At 39.4% G+C, this 11730-nt stretch overlaps 1 protein-coding gene across 1 annotated transcript; it reads left to right on the top strand.

Annotated features, from left to right (window-relative positions):
• Window positions 1–5898: 5898 nt before the first annotated feature.
• LOC106094294 (uncharacterized) lies at window positions 5899–11502 on the top strand. Its single transcript, XM_013261504.2, has 5 exons — window positions 5899–6071; window positions 6141–6252; window positions 6321–6559; window positions 10955–11066; window positions 11140–11502. The coding sequence occupies exons 1-5, from the start codon at window positions 5925–5927 to the stop codon at window positions 11409–11411; spliced, it is 882 nt and encodes a 293-aa protein (XP_013116958.2). The 5' UTR covers window positions 5899–5924; the 3' UTR covers window positions 11412–11502.
• The last annotated feature ends 228 nt before the right edge of the window (window positions 11503–11730 follow it).

Raw genomic sequence — 11730 nt, 5'->3', positions numbered from 1 at the left:
CTACAAAAGAGAATCCCATTTAAAATCACATTTTGTAGCTTTTCATAGTGGTTTATGGGTTTTTTTGTGTGAGTTGTTTTTTGGTTTTACTTGGAAATAAAAGTAAGTTTTACTTTTGTTTTCGAAATGACCCATTAACGAAGTGTCACCTACATATGGGAGCTGTTTGTCATACTTGGTATATAAGTATAACCTTATTATATGAATTATATATATTCTTGATCGGTATACTAAGACAAATAAGTTTGCTGATATCAGCAAATACTGTCTGCTGATTCTAAATTAAAAATATTTAACTTTTGAATACTTGAAATATTTAACTTTTGGATATCAAATTCGTTTTCTAATCTCGTTTAAACTCCTTATTGCAAAAGTCAGCACATATGTCCGGTTTGGGGTTTTTGGCCCTAAAAACTATGAATATTTAGTTCCACTCTCTTTACGACCCAAATTGTCTTGGTGAGCAAATACGTCCTATTTGGGAGTTGTTATGGAGGTGGGGCGTCCCCTAGACAGTTGGTCCCTAATGTTGATATTACGTGGTCTACTTCCAAATTCCCTTAATTTGAGCCCCTTATTTCCATTGCCGCAAATATGACCGGCTTGGGGGGTGTTTTGTGGGACACTCAGTGAGTTGGCCTCGAAAATATATATCGGATTCGTGTTCCACTTTAAAAACCCTCTTATTTGAGCCTCATATTGCAATAGTCTGAAAATACTTACTATTTTGGGTGGTGTTGTGAGGGTGGGGTGGCCCCATAGACACTTTTCCCGAATATTGATATCAGATTCGTGCTTTACTCCCAAAGACCTTTCATTTGAGCCCCATATTGCTATGGTCAGATTCAAATTTTACACTCAAATACCTTTTATTTAAGACCCATATTGCCATGATCAGTAACTGAGTCCTGTTTGGGGGGTGTTTGGGGAAAGGGGTGGACCCCCACATTGGGATATTAGATTCGTATTCTACTCTTAAATACCTTTCATTTGAGTCCCATATTGCCATGGTCGGTAAATATGTCCGATTTAGGGGTGTTTTGGGGGTTGGGGTGGTCCCCCCAACACTTGGTCCGACAATTGGATATCAGATACGTTTTCCTATCCTAAATACCTTTCATTTGAGTCCCATATTGTCGTGATTGGTCTAAATATATATTTGGTAGGTTTTGGGGTGGGGCGGCCCCCCTAGGTACTCCATCCGAAATTTGGATACCAAATTTTTATTTTTGGGTCAGTACAAAATTTCGCTAAAATCCCACCACCCATCTTCGAGATCTGGCGTTTCTGAAAATTAGGGTAAGGGGGAGGGTCCGCCCCCCCTTCAGATATCAAAAATGTAGTACCCTATTTTGACCACGGGATCATTATGGACCATCTGTGTGTAAATTTCAAGAAAATCGGTACAGCCGTTTTTGAGCCTATAAGGAACAAAGAAACACAAATTGATTTTTATATATAAGATTTTGTAAAAATTTTATTTTTATAGAAAATTTTGTTAAAAATTTATTTCTATGAAAATCTGGCCGTACCGGGTCCGCTCCGCATCGTCTTTCCTCACGCTCTTATACTTTTTTTTTTTTGCCCTATATTACAATGGTCTATAAGTCATGTTTTGGTTGAGTTTTAAGATGGGGACATTTCGCCCCGAATGTGAATATCGAAATTCTATCATTGAAGTGCAGAGGTCAAATCCTTGCAAAAACTTTGGATACATTTTAAGTGGTCGTTATCCCCTCCTTATGTTGGCGACATTTGTTTGGTACTGTGCCATGCATAGAAGATATGAAAAAAGAAGGTCTTTAATTATTGAGCTAAAACTCGAATCGGACTGGGCTCATTGATATGTGAGAAGTTGGCCCCTGTTCTTTAATGAAATGTTCATGGGAAAATTTTTTGCTCTACTCCCTTATACCTTTCAGTGGACTCTTATAAGGTAGTGGGTAAAAAAAAATATGTCCAGTTTGGGGTGTATTTTGGGAGGTGTCCACCCAGACACTTGGCCTTTAAAGTAAATAAAATCTTCGTGGTTAACTTTCAAATACGTTTTATATGTGCCCCATAGTCGATTAAAAGTCCTGTTTCATTTCTGCCCTGTATTGTTGTGATCGGTCTATATATCCATTTGACGAGGAGTATTTTTTGGAGGTGGGATGGTATCTCAGACATTCCGCCCCAATATGAATGTCAAATTCGTGCTCTACTCCCAAATATCTTCCATTTAGGCTCAAAATTGCCATGGTTGATAAATATGTAGGGATTAGAGGGAATTTTGGGGCTCGGTCTGGCACTCCGCCACCTTGCTCTAAAAATAAGTATCGAAATCTCTCTTTACTCCCAAAAACTTTTCATTTGAGCCCCTTATTGATATGTTCGGGAAATAATTTCCGTTTAGGGCTTACTCACAAACACTTGGCCACAAAACTGTATTCCTTTTCTCCTCTCAAATACCTCTCATTTGAGTCCCATATTGACATGTACGTCCAGTATGTCTGTTTGAGCGAGTTTTGGGCCCGCTGGCTACTTAGACTTAAATTTCATACCATATTCGCATTTCACTTTCCAAAATCTTTCATTTGATAACCATGTTTGATAACCGATCGGTCCACTTTTGATTTTGGGTGATGTTTCCGATATCGAAAAATTATGTAGCCTATGTTTTCTTCCAGACCAACCTACACAATCTGTGAAAATTTGGAAAAAATCGGTTCTGCCGTTTTTGAGTCTATACGGAACAAACAAACAAACCGAGTCCCATGTAGTCATGATTGGTTAATATGCCCATTAGGGGGTTTTTGGTGGGTGGGGTGACCCCCCTATACTTTGACCTGTTTTGTATGCCACATTCGTAATCTATTCCCGAATACCCTTTATTTGAGCCTCATATTGGGCGACTTCCTGGCTACTTGTACTTTTATACCCTTCATCATAGGATGGGGGTATACTAATTTCGTCATTTCGTTTGTAACACCTCGAAATATGCGTCTAAGATCTCATAAGGCATAGAAGAATCAATAATATATCTTGATCGTCATGACATTTTAAGTTCATCTAGTCATGTCCGTCCGTCCGTCTGTCGAAAGCACGCTATCTTTCGAAGGTGTAAGGCTAGCCGCTTGAAATTTTGCACAAATAATTCTAATTAGTGTAGGTCAGTTGGGACGTTAAATGGGCCATATCGGTCCATGTTTTGATAAAGCTGCCGTATAAACCGATCTTGGGTCTTGACTTCTTGAGCTTCTAGAGGGCGCAATTCTAATCCGATTTAGCTAAAATTTTACACATTGTGTTTTGGTATCACTTTTAACAACTGTACCAAGTACAGTCTGAATCGGTTGATAATCTGATATAGTTGCCATATAAACCGACCTGGGGTCTTGACTTTTAGAGCTTCTAGAGGGCGAAATTCTTATCCGATTTGGCTAAAATTTTACACATTGTGTTTTGGTATCACTTTTAACAACTGTGCCAAGTACGGTCTAAATCGGTTGATAATCTGATATAGCAGCCATTTAAACCGACCTTGGGTCTTGACTTTTAGAGCTTCTAGAGGGCGCAATTCTCATCCGATTTGGAAATTTTGCATAAAGTGTTCTGGTATGACTCCCAATAACTGTGCCAAGTATGGTCTAAATCAGTCCATATTCTGATATAGCCTCCATATAAACCAATCTCCCGATTGGATTTCTTGAGCCTCTAGAGGGCGCAATTCCTATCCGATTTGGCAGAAATTTACTTGACATGATTCGTTATGACTTCCAACAAATGTGCAAATGATGGTTCAAACGGGTTTATAACCTGATATAACTGCCATATAAACCGATTTTGGTTGTTGACTTCTTGAGCCTCTAGAGGGCGCAATTCTTATCCAATATGGTTGAAATTTTGCATATGTCGTTTTGGTACGACTTCCAACAATTGTTACAAGTATGATCTAAATCGGTATATAACCTGATACAGTTGCCATATAAACCGATCTTCCAGTTTGACTTTTTAAGCCTCTGGAGGGCGCAATTATTACTCGATTTGCCTGAAATGTTGGAGGTGGTGTTTTTTTCTGTGACTGGCGTTGTTCCACTTGTTTTATACTAATTTCATCATTCCGTTTGTAACTCATCGAAATATTGATTTGAGTTGCAACAAATTGTATTCTGCTTCGTATTGACATTCTAAGTCGGGATAGTTATGCCCGTCGATCTGTCTGCCGAAATCACATTAACTTGCACAGGAGTTAATCTCAGCGCTAAATAAGTTTTAGCAAATACTTCTTACTAGTGTAGGCCGGTTGGGATTGTAAATTGACCAAATCGGTTCTTGTTTTGATATAACTAACAAATAAACCAGTCTCCCGATTTCTTTCCATGAGTCTCTAAATGCCGCAATTGTTATTCAATCTGGCTGAAATCTTGCGCAAGGTGTTTTGTTATGACTTTCAATATCCTTACTATGTATGGTCCCATTGTATGTGGAGGAAAAAGCGTCCCCTTACAAAAGCTTTGTATTGAGAAAACTTTTTGTAATGAACCTAGTGTTGGATTTAGTACTTTAATCCCTTACTTACTTAAAATAGCGCTCAATTCAGCCCGAGAAACAATTTCGGTTCATTATAGTGCCTACATGCACACAAAAATGTTATTGTAAGTGATTTATCTGTTTGCGCTCTTTTATTTTGATCTTTAAAATCTTATCGTAATTTTTCGAACACATTCCAACTCTAAATCATATTTAAAGCTTTCTATTCAAAGAATAGCATGGCAAAAGATTTTACAAAAGTATGGCAATTGTGTGCTGCTTTCAAAACACTTTGACTGGCATGGTGGATCCTGATTTCTGATACTCCATGCATCCTCATCAACACGTTTGTCAAATTGATTAAGGTGGTCTACAAACCCAATGACCACTGTGTAAGATGTAAAACACGCTTTTGTTTTGAAGAGGGGCTAAATAAGTCTTCCAACTCTTCTTAGCGCAGTAAGAGAGAAGAAAACCTAACTTTCCATTATACCGATACAAACTCATCATCAATGCAATTGTTGCGCGTTGGAACATTCATTGAATGTTACTGCAAGTGATTTTTGTGCTTAGGTGGGTGAGAGGGCTTAGGTTAGAGGGTCCGTTTAAAAACAAAATCGTGCTCTACACCGCACTCTATAGTCGTTGAGTGTGTAGAGCACCTTAATCAATTTGACAAAGGTGTTAATGAAGATGTATGACATATCAGCAATCGCGATCTACCATGCCAGTCAAAGTGTTTTGAAAACATTACACACTTGCTTATTTTCAAGTTCTTTGCTATGATGTTCTTTAAATAGAAAACATTGAATATGATCACGAGCTGGAATATGTTCCAAAATTCACAATAAATAATTTATGAATATGTGTTTACTGGAGAACAGGTCTCCTTAATGCTGATACTATGATGCGTTTCGCGATATTTCTTCTCGGTAACTTGTTTTTAGATAAAAAAAATTGAAAACTTGCTAATTCCATTCAGCTGGACATTCCTGCATTACTTATGAAAAGTTTTAATATAAGTGCTATGTTATCGTTGAAATTTTTGTAGTGCTTCACGAAGAAAAATGTGTTTTCAACTGTGAAAAGTGAACATTGTACCGGCCTTTATTTGAAATATTCTTTAAAAGAATTTCTTTTATGCGACTCATGGTGTGGATTCTGCCCTTCGCTTTGTTTTTGCTTATTTAGTATATTAAAGCTATTTTTAAAATCCCAGCAATTTCGTTGCAAACTAAAATTACCTACTTTGTTCATGAAATACAGAAGTCGTCTAGGTTTGTTCAGTGACACATAGAATATTAGAGAGCATTATTAATTGCCTGCGTAACCACAATATAAAAATATCCATAAGTCATCTTTGGGGTTTAAGATGGTTGAAGAGTTCTTTTAACCTCAGTATTTTCAACGATATGGCGACGAGTGTATATATCCTAGCTCTTTGGTGTTTAATTGCCATCAAACATGTACTACCAATATTGGGTGAACATGTCCACAACAGCCATACGCAATGGTTTGAGGCCAATGGCAATTTATATCACATAGAAGTAGAACCAGAGGTATGAAAACAAAATTAAATTCTAAAACCATTCCAACTAAAAAATTATCCCCTCAAACCCATCCAAAAGTTCACATGGAAAGAATCCATGATACATTGCAAAAAGGAACGTTTAAATCTGCTCCGACCATCTGAAGAATATCATCCAGCACAATTAAAGGAATATATTAAAACGAAATTCCGTAAGTTCTTAGTTTTGAAACCAGTTTTTGTAACTTGATTTCATATTTTTTTCCTTTTTTTCCTTCAGCAAAATATCCCTCATTTTGGGTTCAAAAAAATGCAACAAAAGCCTCACTGGTTGAAAACCTAGGATTTAAGTTCGAAGACAAAGAACGTAGGTGCAATAAGATGGATAATCAAACCTTTGGCTGGAAGACAGACAAATGCTACAATAACATGGGTTTCATATGTGAGAGAGCACTGAAAAATGGATGGTCACTACATCGGTTGTTCAATACACGCTACTACATTATGCCCGATAGCAAGGTGAGAATTGAAAATTGCAAATATGCCAGCTGATGATTTTCGTAAAATTGGAAGAGCTAAAATTTTTGGGAGCTACATTGGTGCATAGATTAGCATGTTCGCCTATTGTGCCCAAACGTCCGGGTTCAAATCTTGTCGGCGAAAACACCTTAAAACATTTTTCAGCGGTAGTTATCCGCTCACAAAATGCTTGCAACATTTGTGAGTATTTCAACCATGTACAACTTCTCAACATAGAAGTGTCACTTTTCAGTGACACGCCGTTCGGAGTCGGCATAAAACCAGAGATCCCTGTTTTAACTCAAGGACAAGTCCTTGAGCTTAAATTTGAATAGGGCAGCACTCAAATGATAATGTGAGAAGTTAGTTAATGGGATGTTCGAGAAACTTACTTTAATTGGCTATGACAGAACATTTGATAACGAACGTAGAATAGCGTTCCAAGCGTCTCGATCTTCTGCGCTCATTCTAAATTCTCTGACACCAAGTTTCAAGGTGTCTCGCACCACTTGATCTCTCCATCTGGCTTTTGGTCTTCCTGGTTTGCGTGTACCACCTTATTTGCCTTCAAAAGACTTCTTTGCTGGAGCTTCTTCATTCATTCTGACAACATGACCTAGCCAACGCAGCCGTTGTATTTTCATGCGTGTTACTATGCTATCGTCGCTATAAAGCTCATACAGCTCGTGGTTCATACGTCACCTATATTCTCCATTAACGCAAACTGGTCCATATATTTTACAAAGAATCTTTCTCTCAAATACTCCAAGTACTGCCTCATCTGCTTTCACAAGTGCCTATGCTTTAGAACCATATAACAGCACGGGCAGTTTCAGTGTCTCGTAAAGTGTTATCTTCGTCTGTCGAGAGTTGGCCTCATTTCTAAACTCCGACTTAGTCCAAAGTAGCGTCTGTTTGCCAGTATTATTCTTCGCTTAACCTCAAAACTGGTGTCCTTCGTTTTGGTTACGGTGATGCCGAGGTAGATAAAGTTACTGACTATCTCAAAGTTGTGGTTCCCAACTTTCTCCATTTTTTTTATCTGCTCTGTTGTGCAAGGCTTTTTGAGAGTTCAAACTATCCATTTCGTCTTATCTTCATTTACTGCCAGACCCATTTTCACTGACTCTCTTTCGATTCTTTCAAAGGCAGCAGTTACTACTTCTGGTGACCGAACTATGATGTCGATACCGTCGGCATAGGCGAGTAGCATGTGTTCTCTTCTGATTAGGGAGCCATATCTATTCACATCTGCATCTCGTATAATCTTCTCCAGCAGCATATTAAAGAGATCACAAGATAGGCTGTCTCCTTGTCTGAAACCTCGATTGGTATTAAATGGTTCGGAGAGATTCTTTCCTATTCTTCCTGAGGAACGCGTATCAGCAAGTGTCATCCTGCAGAGTCTTATTAATTTTTCAGGGATACCAAGCTCAGACATGGCTTGAAATACCTTTGAACGTAAAGGGGTATCCAAAACGGCTTTGTAGTCAACAAAGAGATAGTAGGGATTGATTTGTCCTTCTCGGGTCTTTTCCAGGATTTGGCGCATTGTGAATATCTGGTTAAGGGTGCATATACCAGGTCTAAAGCCGCATTGATAGGGCCCAATTATCTCATTGACCTTAGGTTTCAATCTTTCACACAGTACGCTCGAGAGCATCTTGTATGCGATGGGGAGGAGACTTATTCCTCTGTAGTTGGCACATTCCGTCTTGTCTCCTTTCTTGTGTACGGGACATAGTATGCTGATGTTCCAATCATCGGGTATGCTTTCTTCTAGCCAGATTGCGCAGATAAGCTGATGCATACGCCTTGTCAGCGTGTCACCTCCGGTCTTAAATAGTTCAGCGGGTAATCCGTCGGCTCCTGCGGCCTTATTGTTCTTAAGTCGGGTTCCTGCTACTTGGACCTCATCCTGACTAGGAGGTTAACATTCTATACCATCATCAAGGATTGGTTCTGCGGTATCCTCTTCGCCACCAACATCGGACACTAGCAGTTGGGTAAAATGTTCTTTCCATATCCTCAGCATGTTGACTGTGTCAGTTACCAGATTTCCTTCTTTGTCTCTGCAGGAGGATGGTGCCTGCGCCAAAGCCATCGGTTTGGTGTTTAATTCTTTGGTAGAATTTCCGGACTTTATTCTGACTCCTGTACATCTCAAGATCGCTCACACTGACGTCTTTTCATTTCCTTTTTCTTTCTGCGGAATAGACGTTTCTCCTCTCTCATTTTCTCCCGATACCTCTCCTTCATCTGGCGCGTTGCTACTGATTGCAGGGTTGCTCTATATGCCGCATTCTTGGCTTCAATAGCATCTCGACACTCTTGGTCATACCATGGGTTTTTTGGAGGAGGCTTTCGGTACCCAAGTACGAATTTCGCGGCATTTTCCATGAAGTGGGCAATTGTTTGCCACTGCGCCATTATATCATCGGAACAAGGAGTGCTTTCATCAAGCAGTTGGGTCAGTCGAGTGGAGTATGCCGCTGCCATTTGTTGTGTCTGCAGCTTTTCAATGTCCAGCTTCCGTGCAGTGTTAGATAATACTTTCCTCACCATGTTCAAACAGGTGCGAACCTTTGCTGCAACAAGGTAATGATCCGAATCTATATTCGCTCCACGGATCGATGGTACATCTAACACGCTGGATGAATGCCTTCCATCTATCACAACGTGATCAATTTGATTGCTCGTGTTTTGATCGGGTGACAGCCATGTGACTTTGTGGATATTTTTATGTTGAAATCTGGTGCTACTAACTATCATGTTTTTTGCCGCGGCGAAATCTATCAGCCTCAACCCATTACTGGACATTATCTCGTGGAGGCTAAACTTTCCAACTATTGGACCAAAAATGTCTTCCTTCTCTATCTTCGCATTAAAATCTCCCAGAACGATTTGAATATCATGAGCGTTGCAGCTGTCATATTCTCTCTCTAGGCGCTCGTAGAAAATATCCTTGGTCTGCTCGTCTTTGTCTTCCATCGGGGCATGGGCACAAATAAGGCAGATGTTGAAGAATTTGGCTTTTATGTGGATTGTGGCTAGCCTCTCATCCACCAGAGTAAAGCTGGAGACAAGGTGTTTCAGTCTTCGACTAACCACAAATCCGCAGCCAAATTCATGCCTCGTGTTATGGCAGCTACAGGATTCACTGAAAAGGTTAAGCCAAGCGATCAGCCGATATACTTTTTTTTTTAATATTTGACAGTACTTGGCATTGAGGATGTCAACTTGTTCTCTTTTTACATTCATTCTTTGTTTACGTTTTCTCCTATATGATGACATTTTCAATCGTCAGATTTGACATCCTTAATGATGTTTATGGGGCCTATCCACTTTATGTTTTTACATGTGACCTAACCTTCCATTAGTGAATCCTGTGGCAGCTATAGATCCTCACCTTTTGGTGTTGTAGTGACGCCATTCCCAGTCCATCGCACTTCCTGTAAGGTGGTTATGTCTGCCTTGTACTTCTCTAATACATCCGCCAGCGCGTATACTGCACCTTCTCTATAAAGAGTGCGGACATTCCAGGTGTAGATCCGCAAATCATGGTCCTTGTTACGTTTGCTTGGGTCGTCAACCTTGGGGCGGGCCGTTTTTACTATTCCTTTGTTTCTCATAATAGTTTTCATAGTTTTCCGGGGGCGGGTTACTGGCCCAGCGCCCCAACCGCATGGGTTTGTGGGATTGCACATGTATCCCTCGTTGTGGCGAGCCGCTTGCTCCAAGATCCGACGCTCGCCGCCAGCCGCCCCTAACCTGGGAACAGACGCTGATGTTGGCCATTGGTTATTTGAAGGCGCCAATAACTCGCCTTGTCATCTCGAGTATCATTGGCACTCAGTATTTGGTTAAGAGCCAGTGCCACCTAACTCCTCACTGGGACTCTCCTCTCGCAAATCGCTGACTGCCCGCGGCCCCATTTGCAACTACTCCGCATAAAAACGGAGCTTTCCACCATCCGCAACCTGTGGACGCGCCCGGTAGCTTTCAGCTAAGCTTCCCGTGATAACGAGAGACGGAGCTCAAAGTTCCAGCCTGTGTGGTGCTCATAGTCATCCCGTATCGGCAGGGCCTGTCCAAGGTCACACTTAATTATATGACCTTGTCAGATATCGAAATCGTTCTATTGAGGAATTGTGGTGCACCCGTTATTCTTACTTACGGAATTTTGAGTTTTTTTTTTTTTTGAAATTCTATGCCTTTTGGATAGAATATCCATTGAACAGTTTATTGAGAGTGGTCAAGAAAATTTGTCAAAATAATGACACATATCAAAGAAGGGAGTAGTTTTTAGTTAAGGATCATTTTCTTCACATATTTTATATGCCATATTTTCTCTGTCTATATTTTGAAATCTCTCCTTTTTTATTCACATGTTAGTACACCTGCAATGAGGTGAGAAAACTTTGTTCGGAACAAAATATGACCTTAACATTGTTGTCTTCCTTGGACGATAATTTTTCCTTGAAAGATTACATTTTCATTAATTATGGTAAGCATTCTTTAAAGATTTGCCTTTTGTTCCCATAGATGTTATCCAAAAAATATTGTTTTTCCCAAACTAGGTGCTTTCGTTACTTTCTGGCTTGGAGAGCAGGATACCACTACGGATTGCAAATTCTGGAGTCCATTGAATACAAATAAAACAGAGAAACGTGGTTATATCTGTGAGCAGCCTGTGATCCAATCATTTTTGACTTTTCGCCATTTGTTACTTATCGGCTGTGTCTCTGTTGCCGCTCTAATTGCTATTATTGTCTTTGTGGTATTCAAGTTAATATTGCGAAGGAAAGTGAAGGACATGCAACAGAATGTGGAGAAAGTAGAGAAGAAGTAATTGTCATGAAAGGCAAATTGTTGTCACATGTTTTTTTTTTTTTTGAATAATTTTGAAGTGGTTAATAACTGAAATAAATTGTAATATATTATTTTTTTTTTTTTTTGATTTGAAAGATTACAGTTTTATGTTATTTTTATCCATCATTATAGGATAAATATGCATTATATTGGGTTGCCCAAAAAGTAATTGCGGATTTTTTAATAGAAAGTAAATGCATTTTTAATAAAACTTAGATATACTTTTTTACACTTTTTTTTCTAAAGCAAGCTAAAAGTAACAGCTGATAACTGACAGAAGAAAGAATGCAATTACAGAG

Source organism: Stomoxys calcitrans, chromosome 5 (assembly GCF_963082655.1).
Source record: "Stomoxys calcitrans chromosome 5, idStoCalc2.1, whole genome shotgun sequence".
Taxonomy (NCBI): Eukaryota; Metazoa; Arthropoda; class Insecta; order Diptera; family Muscidae; genus Stomoxys; species Stomoxys calcitrans.
Note: the sequence above shows the minus strand (reverse complement) of the source record. Positions and strands in the feature narration are given on the sequence as shown.

What these genes read in the sequence shown, in the direction of transcription:
- LOC106094294 (XM_013261504.2), top strand. Translation starts at nt 5,925, where the DNA reads ATGGCGACGAGTGTATATATCCTAGCTCTTTGGTGTTTAATTGCCATC. An exon ending in ACATAGAAGTAGAACCAGAG is followed by an intron (nt 6,072 to 6,140) that starts GTATGAAAACAA and finishes CCCATCCAAAAG; the next exon opens with TTCACATGGAAAGAATCCAT. An exon ending in ACATTATGCCCGATAGCAAG is followed by an intron (nt 6,560 to 10,954) that starts GTGAGAATTGAA and finishes TTCACATGTTAG; the next exon opens with TACACCTGCAATGAGGTGAG.